The 13,890-nt window shown below is 34.7% G+C and overlaps 1 protein-coding gene across 1 annotated transcript; it reads left to right on the plus strand.

The window, feature by feature from the left end:
* Positions 1–1,258: 1,258 nt before the first annotated feature.
* Positions 1,259–11,746, plus strand: LOC128220068 (penicillin-binding protein 4-like). The gene is made up of 8 exons (XM_052928321.1): positions 1,259–2,189; positions 3,616–3,757; positions 7,398–7,577; positions 7,857–8,120; positions 8,314–8,456; positions 8,628–8,735; positions 10,269–10,346; positions 10,848–11,746. The coding sequence occupies exons 1-8, from the start codon at positions 2,033–2,035 to the stop codon at positions 11,453–11,455; spliced, it is 1,680 nt and encodes a 559-aa protein (XP_052784281.1). The 5' UTR covers positions 1,259–2,032; the 3' UTR covers positions 11,456–11,746.
* Positions 11,747–13,890: the final 2,144 nt, after the last annotated feature.

The raw sequence follows: 13,890 nt of genomic DNA on the forward strand, positions 1-13,890 counted from the left end.
CTCCTATTTCACCTCAGAGTTTCATGACCATCAATAGTTACATATCAAATTTGCATATTTTGATCTTCTCATTAGGTTGAGACACTATTTATTTTACATTTACATTTGTAAATTCACGATAAACAATGAACTGTACACTTGTTCTAATTAGCGTATTAAACAGTTCATAAAGTACAGTAAACGATTAAATAACATAAAAGGTGGACATCATTTTCAAAATTATGGATTAACATTCAACTGATAACAGCATTTAAACAAGGAAAATCCATGTCCAAGAAATGTTGGAAGATAACAGCCATTCACTAAGTTAAAACTTACGGTCGCTCACGTTCGCAAAATTATTTTGTTTTGTATCCTCATAACAGCAGTATTAAAAAGTTGCCATTTTTTTTACAAAATAGCTTTATTAATTTTTTAAGCAGGGCAATCATCGTAAGACATATTAATTGATGAAGCGATCAAGTTTTGTTTTTCAACTGATGTTTTTGTTTTTGTTGTTTTCCAGTTTTTTTTCTCCATGTAAAGCTCTTTTTTGAGAATGCTGTTTTCCCGTTTTTCGTTTGAATATGCCACTTCTCATCCCACATGGCAATTTTGTTGAGATATTATGACAGCTTAGGCAAGAAGCTTTTAGAGAATCAAGTCAATTTTAAAAGTTACCTATCAATGAATGCAGCAATATAAAGAGAACATGATATCCATGCTCAACAAGTCCATCAACAACACTATCAGAACCTTACAAAAGTAATTTCGCTTGACGAGCAATTACTGTACAGCAAAGAGAAGTATAACCACTGCATTGATATTTGAGAAATGGTGTAAATACCTGCAAAAAACAGGACTGATCCATTTTAAGCTCGAATTTCTCAACCAACTCGGCAATTTAATACCATTGTTTTGTTGGGATATCATGAAAGTTAGTCTATAAGCTTTCAGGAAATTTGGGATGCCCTGTTTCTTTGCTTATATTTAGGTCAAAATCAAAGGTTAGCATCAATTAGTGCAATTTGTTATTAAAAAATGTTTCTTTGATGATTTCGATCTAATTTATAGACCAGCTACGCCACCAATTAATTAAATCACAAGAACTCGAATATGAAATGCAAACATCATGATGCTTTACAGTAATTAAAACCAAGGTTATTTCGACATTTAAACTTCAAACATTCAATTTTTGAAATAAATTTTTGTGGCGATGAGTTTAAACAGAATCCTTTTTTTAAATACATGTTTGGAATCATTTTGAATTCAAGTAATGTTGGGGTTCAGCTGCAAAATATGTAAGCTCTGTGTGTATCTATTATCACATTATTAGTATTAATCGAAACAATCAACGGATTTACTGTGGCAATTGAACGTGAAAAGTGAAGAAGTGGTATACGTACAAAACAAAATAATTAGGACAGGATTGACTCACTTCTGACTTTCTCATTTACCCTCTATCTTGTCATCCCATGTTATTCACGCATTTCTCGAGAGAAGCTTACCTACAAATTGGATTGTGGTGATAGGAAAGCTACTCAAATTTAAGAAATACATACGTATTAAGACTGACAAAACTTGTATACAAGCCCTTATGAATTTGGCAGGATTTGTATTTACAATGAATATGTCGATCTTCGTAGAATTACGTAGTAAGCCTCGTGTAATGAAATTCATTGATGCAAGACACGAAATAAACATACAGTTTAACTTATTTGAGTTTATTTCAGAAGCATTTATTCGTCGCTAAACCATTGTTAGTGTAGTACATCGTAGTTAGTGGTAAATATTGAAAGATATTATCTGTCAACATGACAAAGTGAATAATCATCTGACATCCTGTTTGATCATTTGATAGTTAGTGAATCCTTATCGTTCCTATAAGTTATTTATATTGCCTGTCGTATGACTTAACACTTGAAACTAAGTCACGCGAAAAGAAAGTGAGGAAAAACAATCAAGAAGTTGCGAAATAAAACCAAACATTCTGTATTTAAAACGAGGTTACAGCTGGATTATTCACACACAAGCACCAAATACGTAGTTAGCTATGCGGTACGTTCTCCGTTATTTTGTTGCTGCAATCGTGTTTACCAGTGCACGTGGAGCAGTGTTTGATGGTGAAACGGAACAAGACGTTGTGAAAGTTATACAGGCCACGTTAGAATGCCGTCACGTTCCGGGTATGACGGTTGGCATCTTTAAAGGTAATATATTTCTAAATGAGGAGGGGGTGAATAGTTTGTTTGTTTTTATCCGAATCGGGCAGTCAAAGGTAAATTCGTTTTTGTGATTACTTATGTATACGACAATCTTCGACAATGGTGTATTTCTGTAAATACTATTATATACGGACATCGTCGTCGACTTAAACGTAATGAATTCATCATTTAACGATTTTAAGTTCTAAAATGTAAAGTTAAAATCGTTAATACGTGAAAAAATAAATGTTCAATTACGAATTCGTGAAATTATTAAAAAGTGAAATCATGAAGTAGAAATCATGAAACTTTAAACATTGTGAAAGTGACATCCTGAAATTAAAATGTCACCACAGGTATTAAGTAATACAAGGACATATGGTTATGTAAACAGCTATTATGCATCGCCACAAAGTTTTGTTCGAAAGAATATTTTCATGTTTAAGGTTTCTGATAGTCAGTTGCATGTGACTTTTGAAAACCTGCTGTCTTTTCTACTTGTTTTAATTGTAACGTAGAGAAATATTAAGAATAACAAAAACGCATAAGTTGTTTTAGCTATTAATGTTCATCAAATGGCCTATTTCATGTCCGATTTAAAAAACAAAAAAAAGGGAAAAACATCAATCACTGCAATCTTGGTAAAGAGTTTTCAGCCGCTTAGTTTGCGTACTGGGGACCAGCAAGCAATAGCCTTATTTCAAACTCTTACGGTGTCACCAAGAGTCAGCATTTAACAAACATCAGGCCCATACTCGAACAATCTGAAGTTCCTTAAACTGAGAATACTTTTTTGTTTTGGTACTTGTGTCATATTCCACAAGAGTGCATCTGGTATACTATACCTTTTATTGGTATACAGCAGCGCATTGGTATACTTCAGCTCATTGGTATACAACAGCGCAATGGTAAGGCATAGTGTATTTGTATACTTGAGCTCGCATTGGTATACAGCAGCGCATTGGTATACTTCAGCTCATTGGTATACAACAGCGCAATGGTAAGGCATAGTGTATTTGTATACTTGAGCTCGCATTGGTATACAGCAGCGCATTGGTATACTTCAGATCATTGGTATACTTCAGATCATTGGTATACTTCAGATCATTGGTATACTTCAGCTCATTGGTATACTTCAGATCATTGGTATACTACAGCGCAATGGTATACTACAGCGCAATGGTATACTACAGCGCAATGGTATAGTATAGCGCATTATTATCCGATTGCGGATTGATATACTATATTTTGCACTGGTATACTATACGTTGTACTGGTATACTTCAGCACAATGGTAAAGTATAGCGCATTGGTGAACTATAGCGCATTGGTATACTTAAGCTTACATTTGTCTACATTGACTGCTCACATCCTAGTCTTATATGTTTAAAATTTCATAAATAAGTTGTGAAAAACTTACTGTTTTATACAGAAAACGATACATGGACAAGAGGGTTTGGGCTGGCTGATTTAAAGAGCGGCCGGCCTGTTGACGAAGATACATTGTTCAACATTGGTTCTGTAACCAAGTCATTTACCATGGCGCTGCTGGCGATCCTGCTTAAAGAGAACAAGTATGACAGCATAGCGGTATTTATATAAACACATACTATTTCGGATATGAGAATGCATATGTAGTATATATGATCACGGAACTGAAACAGAACGAAAGCTGAAAAACGACATGTACGTGTTATCTTGTGTGTAGCTACCCGAACATTGAAAAATGGCAAGTGAGTTTAAACTAGTTTGTGAAATTTTAGTCTGAATTTGTACTGGTATGCTCGGTGAAACAAGTTTTATCCACTGTGCTAGAATGATCGTACATGTTGTTTTAAACGTGTATAATTGACACATACCTTGATGACGAAGCGCTTACCCGTAGAAGTAGTGATTTCTAACTTCTCTTTTGTATTTGGTATAACGATAATAGGTCTATCTGCTATTAATCCTAGGCAATGTCAATGATTAAGTAAGGTGCATATATAGCTAATGGTAATTACAAACTTTAGGGCTTATCAATATATATATGGTCCCTATCGCTTCCTTATCACTGTACATATTTGATGTATAATAAAGCTAGTATAGCTGTTTTTTGCTCGACTATTCGAACAATAAGAAGCCTTAACTACTCGCCCCAGCGTCGGCGTCCGGTTAAAGTTTAAGAACAAGTTTTCATTTTAACTTATAACTCCGAAACCCTTCATTTAATTCACTTAATACTTCACATAGTTGTTCATGACAATCACATAATGAGGTTACATAACTCCATAATATCCTTTATACAATTGATGACCCCTGATTGACTAAGGTATTAAGATTAAAGTTTTAGGGAAGGTTAAAGTTTTAGGGCAAGTTGGGATTTTTATCAATAACTTCTATACCCTACATTCAGTTGACTTAATACTTAGCACAGTTATTGATGGCCATAGGTTACATAACTCCAGTTGAACATTTATTCAAATATTGCCCTTGATGGACTTTTCATTTCTTTCGACAAGCACATTCTGTATATATTTAACCAGGTTTACACAAAGTGAAAACTGGTTATCAGAATGACTTGCGTCGTTGTTCGGGCGGGCCAGTGGGAGGGCAACAACAAACTCACCTATAGTATCGAATAATTTTAGTAAAGTTTGACATATGGTGACCGAACTTGGTATATAGGAAGAGTTTATTAAGACCTCTCATGGGATTACGTTTAGGGTCGCTATGTTTAAGGTCAATGTCACTGTAACTATAAATAGAACAAGCAAATTCGTTGAATTGATATCCCCCGCCTGATTAGGCAATGTTCATGGATTGGAAATAAAAAGTAGATGGAATATTCCTATATTAACATGTAACATGGCTGAATATTTTGAAATAAAAGTTTTGTAAATAGAGTAACATTCGTAATAGTTGCTATGAATGTTACACAGTTTTAAACATGTCAAAGAGTTCATCACGTTTCATGAATATAACACCATACATAATGCCTCTAATGTGTTCCAAATAATTTTCTAAGATTTGAGCTAGTGATCTAGTTTTTGACCCCATGTGACCTACATTTACAAGCGGTCCAATTTTCATCAAGGGGTACATCCTGACCAAGTTTTAACATTATTGACCAATCATTACCATGATATGGTTCCTGACAAGATTTTTCTAAGATTTGACCTAGTGACATAATGTTCGATCATATGAGACCAAGTTTTATATACGTCCAAGAGTTTCATCAAGGAAAACATTTTCATCAAGTTTCATGAATATTTGACCATGTAAAATGCATCTAGTTTGTTCCAAAGATTTTTCTATAATTTGACCTAGTGACCTCGTTTTTGACCCCATGTGACCCAATTTTACAAGTGATCGAGATTTGATAAAGGGAACATTATGACCAAGTTTGAACATTTTTTTATCAATGTCTACCAAGATATGGTTCGGGCGGACGGACGGACGGACGGAAGGACGGACGGACGGACAACGCCAAAACATTATATAAAAAAGAAATTTTTTAAACAAAAATGTTTACTTTTCCTGAGCTAGTTTTTAATTATATAATTCCTTGTTCTAGATTACTACAATGTTACATATGCTGACTTTTTTATGTTATATGTCCTTAAATAAGAATTTGTGCCACTAAATAGCATCCATCATCAGAATCTACAGTGAGAGATCATAGAGTTAGGAATCTTAGGGTTTCCTGCAGTTTTTCATTTTCAAATGTAGTTAAATAAAAGAAGTTAAATTATATACCTCGTTCAAGTGACAAATGTTAGAATATAGCCACCATTTAGAAGAATTCATTTATCATCAATTGTTCATAGCTGGATACAATGGAATCAAAAGATAAATTAATAAAAGTAAATAATACAGAAAAATAATATAAGATGTTTGTCTAAATGTTTTGCCAAAAAAATTGATTCAGTTGCTTTGTAGTCCTTTATGAAATAGTTTACAAACTATCTTGTTTATATGCCTTTCACTTTTTAAAAGTTTTTTTTTGTATTATCAACTTTACAATTGGTGTGCATCTCATTCTATATTATTTTGTTACTGGACATCTTGTATAGCCGATACCGCAAATAAAACTTGACACTTTAAATTAAAGTCTAAGTAAGACGCATGCAATAACAACATACTCCTTAATAATGGGTAGATGTTTTGGACTGAACTTGATGAAAAGTTGTAAACAGTAGAATTCGGAAAACAAATGTATATGTACGCGAGATATATTTGGCTTTTTCTTGAGTTCTACTTTACATCTGTTCATAATCCGTTAATAAACCACGTTAATGACCGACCAAGTATCATAAAACGTGACATCATTTACACTTAAATGGGTCAAAATTTAACTGATAAAAGTGCTAATGCAAAGACAGTCAACCCACGATATCACGAAACGGTGGAAAAGATGGTATGTGTAATAACAGACCTGCGCTCAGATAAAGATAACAGACGTTCTTGTTTATAAAAAGCGGGTGACAAATTCTCACATGTTAGCTATCGTTAACCAAAGGCAGGATATAAGTTAACATTATTTATTAGTTGCCATTATTGATATTAATCCGTTATGTAGTGCAATCATCGCATGGCATATTGATTGCTGTATCGGTCAAGTTGGCTCTTACTTGACATTGGTAAACAATCTGCAGTGATATTGGTTCGACTCACAGTACCCTCTGCGTGGATTTTTGACAAATTAAGTAACTACTTTTCAATAAATGCGACAAACTCTGTTGTTTGATAATGGTAAAAGTGGTAAAGTAGGGACGGTGCAAACACAACGCATTGGCTAATTCCCTTTTGCAGAATAATACTCATTGCCGTCAGATATATAACAAGATCATGAGCCAAATCACGTATCCGCGTTCAATATATTGAAAAAAAAACAATAATTATATTTCGACCATTAAATCCGAAACATTCACTACTTGAAACACACCAATCACGTTATGCGATACATTTTACGTACGTAGTGGCAGATATCGCCCTCCTTCAACTGCCTTTATTTAATATACTTCTAAAACTTTGAATTGATTCAAAGGAAAATCAATACGTAGAAGATTGGTAAACCCGACTGTCTCTCACTAATAAGTCTTGGGTTCCAGAGCCTGGTGTACGTATTTTCGGTTTCTCATATAGGACTTGTAATGATGATATCGTTGAGTGAAACAAGTTATTTGAATTATATGACAATCAAAATCCGCAATACATGGCTATTTGGTACAGATTACAGTGGACGGCGAAGATATCCGATATTCTTGGCTCAGAGTATGGGTTCATTGACGACTATAGGACACGAGAGACAACTCTTAGAGACCTTTTGTCACATAGGACGGGCCTGGCCAACCCCAACATAGGCCTGATGTCTGGGTTTCCACCATCTACATCGAGGGAAGACCTTTGCAAGTAATAAATCATCTCAAACTTGAACAAATATAAACAATTATAGTGTATATGTCATAAGTATTGTTTAACTGTTTTATTTTATTGCTGAATTGGCGCAATGCTCTAGTTAAATGCATACATTACAATGAGCAATTCAACGTCATCGAACTTTTGTAAAAGTGTAATTTTGTTTCGTAATGTTGCAATTCATATAACTCATAAAATCAAAATACGTACACGTTCAATACTCAGAATGGATCAATCGTTTTCAATCGTTTCACACATAACAGTTTATTGCAGACGAATGAGGTATCTCCCAGAGCAAATCCCTTTTAGGGACTCCTTCATCTACAACAATTACATGTACATGTTACTTGGCCACGTGGCAGAAAAGTTAGGTGGAGACACGTGGGAAAATCTTGTGACGTCACGAATTTTCGCTCCCCTTGGAATGAAGTCAACTAAAATACTGCAAAAGACATCAGACGTTCTTTCAAATGATATGGCGCATCCGTACATATACAAGGACGACATGTTTGAGAACTCAACTTTAGATATTTATGAGTATGCTCCCTTATATTCTACAAGTACCTAATAGTTTTAGCTATATTTATAATATAAATCACTTATACCCAGCAAAACGTAGAAAATTAGGAACGTTAGTCATTTCAAATGAATTTTAGACTTTTGATTTATGTTTGCTTAAAATGTTTACATTACTATTAGAGAAATGTTGTGAGCTTATTACTATTTAAAGACTCCACCCGTTGGAACCAGCAGGAGCCATATTGTCGTCTGCAGAGGACATGGCGCGCTATTTACAGTTTGTACTGAACAATGGGAATACAACGACTGGGGACCAGCTAACAGACCCAATGCTCTTCAGTGAAGCTTTCTCAGGTAGTCAGATACTTAAAATTAGCAAATGTTAAACAAATATCTCAATTTGCTTACTTCCTTTCGATTATTTTCGTTTTTCATTTAAATGTTATCAAGGTTAAACTGAGTCAATTCTCTGTATATGGATACCCATTTTTACAACAAAAGTTGAGAGTCACGCTTGCATTTCAGCTGCCATTCCTGTGAAGGGAGGGATGGTCACCGTGTCCAAGCCTACATTTCCCATATCTGACGTGCTAGTTGGATATGGATACGCATGGTTGGAGAGTAGCTACGATGGTATGCATCAAAGTACATTGTAATTGTATTATGCATACATGTATTGATATATAAACACATGTTGATGGGAACATGATGAGAACTTTTCAATTCACAGTTAACCTGGTTATTTTGCACATGTCTGGGAAGTGTCTTAGGGACCTTTATACTCTTGTCTCTTTACTTTTCAAACCCCTGTACTAAACAATATACAGTAGTAAAACTACTTTGAACGGTGTTGCCAATTGTCGTATTTTCTCGCCAGTTATCATTATTAAAAAACCCTGTCTAGATATTGCGTCAACGTATGATGTAAGACGGATCATGCACACCCTCTTGTCATAGAATGCCTTATCGTTGTCAGGAAAACACATATATTCATTACAATGTCAATCACATATTAAAGAAGGTTTGTACTTATATAACAAAAGTAGAAACTCGGAAGAAAGTCGCATTAATTTCGAATTATAGGTTCAAAATCATCGAAAAAAAATCCATAAAACAGGCAAACATTTATTCAAAGTATAAGCAGAGTTGTGTCATATGCGTAATGTTTATAGATGTTCGTCGGTGGATGTATCGTGATAGTCTGACAAGGTGTTGCCATAGAACCTCACTTCGAATAGGTTTACCTCAGATTGAGTGATGAAATCAACCTCGCTATTTGTCACGAAATTTAACTAACCGCACTTACAGTGATGAAATACAAATAAGCTGTCAAGCACGACTTTTCATTACATTTTATTACATTTTAAGCATCAAGAGTTAGAGGTTTTACGTCGAGATAGATGAACGAAAGAAATATATTAATTTAAATCCAGTGGTATGTTTAACTCATTTGCCTTCATGTTATGATAAATAAATGTGGATTGATGAAAATGTTAGCCTTTATATATGGGTTCTGACCACCAATAGCTACATGGCCAAAGATTCCCCAGTAAAAATATTGTTTATCCTTATCACGTATATTTAAAGTATACAGACCGTCATGGCACAGTGAAGACTTGAGGTCTTACATAACGCTGGTCTGTATTTCCAGGTTACAGAGCGATGTGGTACAGTGGCGGCTCGTGGTCTTAATTAACACTTAATTAACACTGGTCTGTGTGTCAAGCTTACGGATCGGTTGGACACAGTGGAAGCTTGTGGTCTTACATAACGCTGGTCTGTATTTCCAGGTTACAGAGCGATGTGGTACATCGGCGGCTCTTGGTTTTAATTAACACTGGTTTGTGTTTCCAGCTTACGGATAGGTTAGGCACAGTGGAAGCTTGTGGTCTTACATAACGCGAGGCTTTATTTATTTAGGTTACCGAGCGGAATGACACAGTGGAGGCTCATCGTCTTCCATTATGCTGGTCTTCGATTCCTGGTTACGATGCGGGTTGGCACAGTGGATGCCTGTGATTACAGTGATGGTTGTATTTCAAGGTTACCGAGCGGCACATTTGAGGCTTGTGGTTTTACATAACGCTGGTCTATATTTCCAGGTTACAGATCGGTGTAGCACAGTGGTGGCTTGTGATCTTACGTAACGTTTGTTTGTATTTCCAGGTTACAGAGCCGTGTGGCACAATGGAGGCCTGTGGTCTTATTATACGCTAGTCTGGTTGTTCCCGGAGGAAAATATAGGTAAAGAGGAGAATATATAATTGATTGAACTGTAAGCTTAAAGTCCATAAGTAGGATTTTACTTAAAGATGTACATTTTGATAAACATTCATTTTGAGTAATTATAATGATTAGACAAAATACACTTGAAACCGTGTTAGTATGAAGTAAAATTAAACCACAATCATTTTACAACACTTCCAATGGTTACAAGAATTTATAAAATGTAATTATAAAACATGCAATGTTTTGATGAACAGTAACATTCTAAAGAAACTGCAAAGACTAAAGTAAGGGTGTAGGGGATAAAAATTGGGTACACTAAAGTCGGCAGGACATTTATCATTGCAGTGCAGAACAGTTGTTTTTGTGGTTTTAATCGAAGTTTGATGAATGCATGTTTGAGGTTTTACATCAACAACTTCTTTGTTGAAGAAAAAAGCATAATTGTACAATTTGATCTTATTAACAGCATGAATAATTGTAGTACTAACTGTAGTAAATGTACAAATGTTTTTGCAGGGATATTTATTAGTACAAATGGAGGCATGTTCAAGGATTACCAGTCCAAATCGTTGACGACAACCATGTACTATCTGGCAGACAAATTATTGGACAAAAAACCATGGCTGAACTCATCAACTGCCTGCTCTTATCCTCTACCTTGGAAAGAAGTTAATGAGACAGACACGAAGTTGACGGAAATTTCTGCTTTCTTGCCGGACATTTCCGAGTACACCGGAATCTACGGAAATGAGTTTCAACCCGATTTTATATTAACTTTAAGTGAAAGTTCACAAACGCAGCTTAACTTCGAATCGGGAAGACTCGGGGGAAATCTCTATTCAACCCAAGACAAAGAACGCTTTTTGATGGAGATTACATACCCATGGGAACTTTACGTTCCGCTTATGGACCATAACAACGTTACGACAAAAACAAGCGTGTACTTTGTTCGCGAAGTTGGAAAAGTTACTTCCATGATATTAGAGATCGGCACCAATATTACATTTACAAAAGATGTTTCCGTGTTAGACGTTATATCTCGAAATACTAACAGAAGTTGTAGGTTATTTAGCGCAGCTTGGTTGGTATATCTGTTAGTTTCTTGCGCTTTGTGGCAAATATAAAATGGCGTATGGTCAAAATATAATCAGTACATTTGTTGATGCGCCTTCAACTGTAACGATACAACATTGGGTCGTGATGTGAAGAATTATTTTTGTTTGTGTTTAAAGCGAAATCATCTCTACAGTAACATGAACCCTTTCGGCGCTCCAATTGCCAAATAATTTCCTGGAATTCAAAGAGAATTTTACCAAGGCAATTTACTTGACCATAACTTTTTTGTAGAGATTTTCCTTTCAAATTTGCACAGTAAAGTTATTAAATAATAAACAAAAAAACATTTGATAAATCAAATAAGTTTTGTTTTAAAATTTAATTTGACGAAATGGATTAAATAAGTACAGAAGTCGCCGTATCGGTCAGTGATGGTCATATGTCAATTATTAAACGGTGAAACCGAAAATGAAGTTTAACATTTGAACATGTATTTCAAGGAAGGAATGATCATACCCTGATATCTAACACTATTTATGTCAAACTCAATTATTTGTAATTTCAATCAATCAATTTCTGACCTTTTATATAATTTTTAACGACAAATAGCCTTTCATTTTTGTTTCTCAGTCATATGCAATACAACCATTTTGCATTTTATCAGTAGTTTAAATTTATATAATCTTAGTAATATTATGCAATTCGAAATGTGTGCTAATTCTATTTTAATTGATGCACATGCCCGCCTGAAATAATTTTTAACTCAGATGCATAGGAAATGACTGGGAAAAAACCTTAGATTTTGTGTATATTAGAAGCTTGTATTAAAGTATTAAAACCAAAATTCCCTTATTGAAAAATAAAAGAACTCAAGTCAATGTCCGCCTGCAAAAGTCCAAAATAGGCAAATAGGCTAATATTGCATACAATTTACCACAATGACATGATACCTGATTTTCATCCACTCTTAAGTTGAAGATAGCAATCGCTGGTTTATACGCATAATAACAGCGTGCTCGTGAAACTCACCAGACGACAATACAATCGGAAACCATCTGACACCTCCGCCATTTGACGAGCCTCGGATGTGAACCGGTGCATTAGTGAAAAGTAGTTCGTAAAAAAATATAATAATATGAATTTATTATAGCATTTTGGAAAGTATTTTTTATCACTTATATCAAATTGATTCCCAGTTAAGTGAATCATTGCATACAAATTCTTTACAGTAAAATCTTTAGACTTAACTGCTAAATCAAAATAACTACGTCCATGTACTTTCGAGGTGTTTTCAAAAGAAAATGGCCGACGTGCTCCGATTGACCACAGCAGTAACCCCTACGCATCGGCGCCTGTTATGTTTGTTTCATATGCCAAGGACAGTATTTACTCTTTCCCCGTGGTATTTAAAACAACTCAGACACTACTTTCGGTCTCCAACGGAAACAGAACTGACTTCAAATTATTTCAGTCTGTGGTAATATTGACTTGAAATAGAGACATAATGATTGTATATACAACCAAAGGACGGAACATTGTCGGTGTGAACTATCAAGCAAATGGCAGTGAACTCATTACGTGATCTCATTCCAGAAGATATAACATGCAGTTTAAAGCGTTTAAAAGCTAATCAAACATTATGATAAAAGACGTGTTCAAACTTTTGTTGCAATCGCATCTGTATTTTTACTCAAAAGTGAAACAAAATTATGAATATTTCCAGGTGATATCACTAACCAATCTTTTCATGTGGGTAAATTTTATGTCAATCTTACTAGTTTTCATCCAATGTGAAACTATATCGTCAAGAAACAGCAAGAAATTGATGACTGGATAATCAATAATTAATTTTGGTATAAAAACATATTCATTCCGTCAAAATTATTGTCTGTATGATTGCAAACGGAATAGCAACCCATCTCTGACAAAATGTTCCTTCGTAAAATTTGCTCAGCTCCTTATTACAGTAAACATGTTACAAAGGATGTTTGATTAACATTTGAAAAATATTTAATATAGTTTTTCCAAACCAACGGAGCAACGTTAGTTCACGGTCTTGCCTGCATCAACTCTCAGACTAACCGTGAGCGCTGTAGGCTTTCAGGAAACATATTTTAGTTGAAATGCATAATCACCGACGGTGTTCTCCATGTACCAGTTTTTATTCAACGCATCGAACATGTGCTTTAGTTTTATTTTCACATTAAGTTGCATGATCTTCAAAAGTTTCATTTTAAATTTGCATATGATGATGTTCTCGTTTGGTTAAGGCAATATGTATTTTACATTTTCATGTGTAATTTCATGATAAACAAAATATTGTACACTTGTTCTAATTAACGTAGGAACAGTTCATTAACTACAGTGAACGATTAAATAACATAAAGGTGACATCTTCTACTAAATATGGTTCAACATTCAACTGATAACAGTATTACTGCAAGGGCGGTCCAAGATAGCATGAAACGTGGAAAAAGGCGTTATGCGTGATAATAGCCATGCG

Source organism: Mya arenaria, chromosome 15, assembly GCF_026914265.1.
Source record: "Mya arenaria isolate MELC-2E11 chromosome 15, ASM2691426v1".
NCBI classification, from domain to species: domain Eukaryota; kingdom Metazoa; phylum Mollusca; class Bivalvia; order Myida; family Myidae; genus Mya; species Mya arenaria.

Bases quoted from the DNA above. Each gene is read 5' to 3' on its own strand.
- LOC128220068 (XM_052928321.1), top strand. From the start codon at position 2,033: ATGCGGTACGTTCTCCGTTATTTTGTTGCTGCAATCGTGTTTACCAGT. The intron at 7,578-7,856 runs GTAATAAATCAT...AGTTTATTGCAG, and splicing joins TCGAGGGAAGACCTTTGCAA to ACGAATGAGGTATCTCCCAG. The intron at 8,121-8,313 runs GTATGCTCCCTT...TACTATTTAAAG, and splicing joins TCAACTTTAGATATTTATGA to ACTCCACCCGTTGGAACCAG.